General features: G+C 40.7%; 1 protein-coding gene across 2 annotated transcripts; it reads left to right on the top strand.

Annotated features, from left to right (window-relative positions):
* The first annotated feature begins 538 nt into the window (after nucleotides 1-538).
* Nucleotides 539-6,472, top strand: syf2 (SYF2 pre-mRNA-splicing factor). 2 transcript variants are annotated; one of them, XM_071366265.1, is made up of 7 exons: nucleotides 539-639; nucleotides 1,052-1,147; nucleotides 1,313-1,438; nucleotides 3,371-3,488; nucleotides 4,220-4,310; nucleotides 4,917-5,015; nucleotides 5,942-6,472. In XM_071366265.1, exons 1-7 carry the CDS (start codon nucleotides 547-549, stop codon nucleotides 6,105-6,107), a joined length of 789 nt encoding a protein of 262 aa, XP_071222366.1. In that variant the 5' UTR covers nucleotides 539-546; the 3' UTR covers nucleotides 6,108-6,472. The 2 variants fall into 2 exon arrangements, with proteins under 2 accessions (XP_071222366.1, XP_071222367.1); XM_071366266.1 differs by having other exon boundaries at nucleotides 603-679.
* Nucleotides 6,473-6,663: the final 191 nt, after the last annotated feature.

Here is a 6,663-nt window from a genome sequence, read left to right as displayed (position 1 = left end):
GAAGGAAAGAAATTCCACAAATGAACTTTTAACAAGGCACACCTGTTAATTGAAATGCTTTCCTGGTGACTACCTCATGAAGCTGGTTGAGAGAACGCCAAGAGTGTGCAAAGCTGTCATCATGGCAAAGGGTGGCTACTTTGAAGAATCTAAAATCTAAAATATATTTTGATTTGTTTAACACTTTTTTGGTTACTACATGATTCAATATATGTTATTTCATAGTTTTGATGTCTTCACTATTATTCTACAATGTAGAAAATAGGAAAAAATAAAGAAAAAGCCGTTTGACTGATACTGTATATGTTCTCAGGTCAGTGGTAGTATCTTACTGGAGATAATGAATGAGGTATATACATGTGTGGAGTGAAAACAAGGTGACTTTTTTTATCCACCTATCAATGTATTAGGCAGGACAGTATCCCCTTATTGGACAGGACAGTAGCCCCTTATTGGATTTCCCCCTTTATGAGTAATTATGTTTTATGTATTTAAAAAAATCTAAATACTATACAAATAATATTAAATATTTGATTGAAAATTTTTATGACGACCTGCAGTTCCGTTCATTGCGTAACATCCGACATTCAGAGTGAAGACTTCCTGCCTGCCAACCCAACGATGGCGTCCTGTTTTGAGGTTGGTGTTTTGACAAATGAAATCCTTCAATAATGAAAAGGTGTTTTTCATTATTTGTGATGAAGATAAACAATTATTGAAAATAAATATGGCATTTGAAATGTGTTAGTGTACCCAATGGAGTACTCCTGTCTTTTACAGTCCAATGGCCAACGCTAATAGCATTAGCAAGCTAACGTTAGGTAATTTGCTAGCATTTCAGACCATTCTCTTTCGAACTCTTAGCTAGTTAACGTTATATGTTTTCAATTTGCTTTTAGTTGCTGATGTTTGTAGTGGATTAGCATGATACGTAGAAAACGTTACCTTGCTTTGTCTTGCCACTGTAAGGTACAGCACGGATCCGACATTCGGAGTTAGTATTTTATGCAAGCTAGCTAATTAACGTTAGCTAAAACTATATTTTCCATAGGTATCTGCGTCGGTCACTGATGAACAGACCGAATGTGCTGCATCTCAGAAAAGAGAGGAGAGACTGCGAAAATTCCGGGAACTGCATTTCAAAAGGGTCTGTGTTCCAAGGTTATTCCATTTCAGACACATTTTAGTAACGTCATATGAAGCCTATCCTCATTTGAGTTTGGAAGTAGCTTGAGTTTACATGGTATATCTTGGATCTGCATTCTTTGTATTCACGTTCTGGAATTTATGTATTTTGTGGTATCCATTGCAGAATGAAGCACGCAAACTCAATCACAAGGAGGTTGTGGAGGAGGACAAAAGACTGAAGCTACCAACTAACTGGGAGGCAAAGAAAGCCCGTCTGGAGTGGGAACTAATGACTGATGAAAAGAAAAAGGTACATGTTCATCAACTGACTTATTTGTAATATATTAATTATATATGCCATTTAGCAGATGCTTTTATCCAAATTAGTCATGCTTGCATACATTTTACATATGGGTGGTCCTGGCAATCAAACACACTATCCTGGCATTTTTAAGCGCAATGCTCTACCAACTGAGCTACAGATGTCCACAGCTATGTTGAACATTATTATTATCACAGAGGCACTGCTTTCTGAATGAACCGTCACATGTGTAGGACAATGGTTTTTTTGTTGGCTGATGACAGAGAGCAGGATGTCAGAAGTCAACTGCAAGTTGTGTACCTTAGGATAATAGATAAGTAATAGAGGTCGACCGATTATGATTTTTCAACGCCGATACCGATTATTGGAGGACCAAAAAAAGCCGATACCGATTAATCGGCCAATTGTTTTATTTATTTGTAATAATGACAATTACAACAATACTGAATGAACAATAAACACTTTTTTTTAACTTCATATAATGCATAAATAAAATCAATTTAGTCTCAAATAAATAATGAAACATGTTCAATTTGGTTTAAATAATGCAAAAACACAGTGTTGGAGAAGAAAGTAAAAGTCCAATATGTGCCATGTAAAAAAGCTAACGTTTAAGTTCCTTGCTCAGAACATGAGAACATATGAAAGCTGGTGGTTCCTTTTAACATGAGTCTTCAATATTCCCAGTTAAGAAGTTTTAGGTTGTAGTTATTATAGGAATTATAGGACTATTTCTCTCTATACCATTTGTATTTCATATACCTTTGACTATTGGATGTTCTTATAGGCACTATAGTATTGCCAGCCTAATCTCGGGAGTTGATAGGCTTGAAGTCATAAACAGCGCTGTGCTTCAAACATTGCTAAAAGCTGTTTGAAGCAAACGCAGTAAAGTGCTGTTTGAATGAATGCTTACGAGCCTGCTGCTGCCTACCACCGCTCAGTCAGACTGCTCTATCAAATATCATCCTATACTTAATTATAATAAACACACAGAAATACGAGCCTTTGGTCATTAATATGGTCAAATCCGGAAACTATCATTTCGAAAACAAAACGTTTGTTCTTTCAGTGAAATAAGGAACCGTTCAGTATTTTATCGAATGGATGGCAACACTAAGTCTAAATATTGCTGTTACATTGCACAACCTTGATTGTTATGTCATAATTATGTCAAATTCTGACAAGTTAATTACGGTCTTTGTTAGGAAGAAATGGTCCTCACACAGTTCGCAACAAGCCAGGTGGCCCAAACTGCTGCATATGACTCTGCTTGCACTGAACGCAAGAGAAATTACACAATTCCCATAGTTAATATTGCCTGCTAACGTGAATTTATTTTAACTACATATGTAGGTTTAAAAATATATACTTGTGTATTGATAATAAGAAAGGTGTTGATGATTAGGTACATTTGTGCAACGATTGGGCTTTTTTCGCGAATGCACTTTTGTTAAATCATCACCCGTTTGGGGAAGTTGAAGTAGGCTGTGATTCAATGATAAATAACAGGCACCGCATTGATTATATGCAACGCAGGACAAGCTAGTTAACCTAGTAACATCATCAACCATGTGTAGTTCACTAGTGATTATGTGAAGAATTATATATTTTTTTATAAGATAAGTTTAATGCTAGCTAGCAACTTACCTTGGCTTTTTGCAGCCACAAGGTCCTTTTGATGCTGCACTCGCGTAACAGGGGGTCAGCCTGCCAAGCAGTCTCCTCGTGGATTGCAATGTAATCAGCCATAATTACGTCCAAAAAGGCTGATTACCGATTGTTATGAAAACTTGAAATCGGCCCTGATTAATCGGCCGAGCCGATTTAATTGGTCGACCTCTAATAAGTAACGTTATATAGTAATTGTATGCACACTGTTGCTGTTTAGTGACTTGGTGTGTGTCTGTGGGATTTCAGGAGTGTGCGGCCAAAGGGGAGGACTATGACCGGGTGAAACTGCTAGAGATCAGTGCTGAGGATGCTGAGCGGTGGGAGAGAAAGAAGAAGAAGAAGAACCCTGACCCAGGATTCTCAGGTGAGAGAGATTACACATTTTTTTTGAGCGAACTGGATAGCTATGCCTCAGCTGGTCAGTTTTTCTGAACAAGAAAAACTATGGTTTCTACTTATAAGCTATAACTGGTAAGGCCACATGTTCAGGAAGAGCTAAGGTCTGCCTCTTTAGCTGAGGGCCATTCAATCGTGCGCTTGGAGAGCATCTACCAGTATGTCATGCTGTACATCCTCAATCCATAAAAAAAAAAATGCTATCTAAAATAAGATACGCCTGGAGATACAAGTGGGAAAGTGTGACTTTAATATTGTACTGTAGAGCCTGGTTGTTTTTGAAGACACCACCTTGTTTTTGAAGACACCAAAGGCCAGTCAGTAATGCAGCAGAAGTTAGATTGTGGAAGACGACTACTGGAGGTGGTACTGTCATTCCACAACAGGGCAGCCATGTACCAAGGTATTCTGTAACGGAATTCTGGGTGCGTGTAAAGACCCCTCGGGATAAATCATTTTTAACTACCTCCAATTTAATCTGCCAAAAGGGATCACTGCGTTTCCCAAATATGGCTGCCATCTGTTGCATCAAAACGTCTCTGAATTAAACCTCTGGGGAGAAAATTATCACCAGAGGGGCTTGAAAGCGGCCTCCTCATCTCCCCTAACCAGACGCAGGTTTTGTCGCAGAGCTTTGCGCCTGCTTGTCGTTTGTTCCGGTAATTATAACCTCTCTTGTTTGCTGCCATTGGCCCGCAGGTTACGCGGAGGCCCAGCTGCGACAGTACCAGCGCCTCACCAAACAGATCAAACCAGACATGGACGGCTACGAGAGGCAGCGAGAGCAGTGGTGAGCCGGAGCCCCCTTATAAAACTCCTCTCTCATTTTCCATTACTGAGTGTCTTTGATATTGTCTCCAATGAGTCGACCGTGCAGGGTTGCCTCCCAATGTCCTCAAGCACAAGTCCTATATATTGGTTTTGAAAAGGCACATGTTTCAAAGACTGTTTCCCCCATAAAACGGGTACTATGAAATGTTTTAATTGTGTCAAATGGATAATTGACGCTACTATCACACAGTTTTCACTGATCATGTGCACAAAGGATTCAATTAAATGTCAGGCAGTGTGCCCCACTCCTGCCCCATGGTTAGTTTTGACATTGTCACAAAATCATTTAATGTCTTAAGTGTCAATGTGAGGCATACGCTCAGAGAGGAACGGTATGGTTATAGTTATGGTGGGTTTTCTTGATCAGCCAAAGATGAGTTCAGCACCCACAGGTTTTTCGCCTTAATTGCTGCCACATGTGGAGCTGTGAAGGGTGCACTACACTACAGCATAATGTTTCCAGTCATAGAGATGGGTCATATTCAGCTTGGAGAGATGGATGGTGTTGAGGAGGATCATTTAAAATTGATATTGTGTTAACCGACTCTCCTGTTCTGTCTCACAGTGGCGAGGACTTCCACCCCACATCCAACAGCCTGATCCATGGGACCCACATCCCATCCAAGGAGGGCATCGACCGCATGGTGGAGGATGTGGAGAAACAGTAAGTGTAACAGAGATGAGAGCGAGATCCTAACCTCCTCTGACCTCCCATTTAATGTACTGGAGTCCAAAACGAGGTCCATTTGTGGAAAGAGTGAGAGCCCTCTGTGAATGGGAGAGGCAGACATGTGCGTGCATGAAACCAGGGCATATCTGATGCCTACTGAATGAATCCCAGTGTTGGGAGCCTGATGGGACTGGCTGATAAGGCTCTTTTATGGTATCTCCCGCTGGGGAGGTGCTGGAAAACTTAGAAAGAAGATATGTGGCCTAGTTAATGAGCCCTCCTCTCTGATTCTCACCCCTTAGATTACCCTAGTTTCTGGTGCATCTGCATGATTTGGTGTTAAGTTGGTCAGAACAGATTTTCCCCAATAAAGTAATGCATGGCGGTGCCTTTCAAAAGAATGGCCATGGAATAGAGCAGTCGAGCTGCACGTTAGACCTTCCGTACCAGCTAAGGTCAAGTCCTGAAGTCCCTCACACCTGACCAGCATATTCCCTTCCGTAGTGTCCCTTGGTTACATTTGCCTTCTATCTTTTCTCCTCTCAGTGCTAAACTATTTTTGAGAGGCCTTGTGTTAGTGATGCTCCTGTGAGAGATTAGACAGAGAAGGAGCTGCCAGGGCATGACGCACATCTCTGCTTTGAAGACACTAAGTTAAGGCTGTGAGTTAGAAAAGTGACTGTGTGCCAGCCTGTGTGTTCGAGTAGAAGAGTAAGGTTTTCCATTGGTGCTTTGGCATAATTATGAACTTGTAGACTGTCTTCGTTTAGGGATTGTTGCCTGTGTGTGTGTAAGTCGTTCTGGAGAGGTCAGATTTTCAGTGACTGAATGAGGTTTTTCTACTATGATTGTCATTCTTTTGGTTTGTAAGTTGTGTCCTTTTTGCTTTCTTGACACTGATCCTTTGCTGTTCTTCACAGGATTGAGAAGCGGGCCAAATACAGCCGACGCAGGGCCTATAACGATGACGCAGACATCGACTACATCAATGAGAGGAACGCCAAGTTCAACAAGAAGGCAGAGCGGTTCTATGGCAAATACACAGCCGAGATCAAGCAGAATCTGGAGAGAGGCACAGCAGTCTAACTGGACTGGTCAATCTAATGGACGCTACCATTTCCACTGCTTTGTTGTAACTGAAGGTCATAATTAGTCACTGTGGTTACAGGACCGGCCATGTACATAGAAACCCCATTTCAGTTGGTCACAATGCTTACATATCAGAGATCTAAGTTTGTATTTTGACGCTGACATTTCTTTAGAGCCATTTTCTAACATTTTACTGTATTGTTACTATAACACTGTGAATCAGGTGGAATGGCTAACTCTTGAGTACAACCTGAATAATCTTGTAATGCTATTTCTGCCTTTCTGTCAATGTTTATCGTGTGAATGAACACGCATTAAAAAAAAAGAACACCTATAAAATAAAATAGCGTTTTTGTAGTATAGCTGATTTGTAGGTCTTACCCTCAGATTGCTGCATGCAGTATGGGTTGGGTGGGGGGGTGGCTTAACGTGAGAATGAAACGCTATCATTCACCTTAAGGCTACACTGTGTTTATTAGTTATGCCAGCAGAAGAATGTGCTAGTGTAGGTGCACGAGGGGATAAACAAATTAAACAATTTCATCGTTATCAC

Source organism: Salvelinus alpinus, chromosome 25, assembly GCF_045679555.1.
Source record: "Salvelinus alpinus chromosome 25, SLU_Salpinus.1, whole genome shotgun sequence".
NCBI classification, from domain to species: domain Eukaryota; kingdom Metazoa; phylum Chordata; class Actinopteri; order Salmoniformes; family Salmonidae; genus Salvelinus; species Salvelinus alpinus.
This window is presented reverse-complemented; position numbering and strand designations above follow the sequence as displayed.

Coding starts and splice junctions, on each gene's coding strand:
- syf2 (XM_071366265.1), top strand. CDS start 547: ATGACGACCTGCAGTTCCGTTCATTGCGTAACATCCGACATTCAGAGT. Junction 1,439..3,370: donor TGACTGATGAAAAGAAAAAG/GTACATGTTCAT, acceptor GTGGGATTTCAG/GAGTGTGCGGCCAAAGGGGA. Junction 5,016..5,941: donor GTGGAGGATGTGGAGAAACA/GTAAGTGTAACA, acceptor TGTTCTTCACAG/GATTGAGAAGCGGGCCAAAT.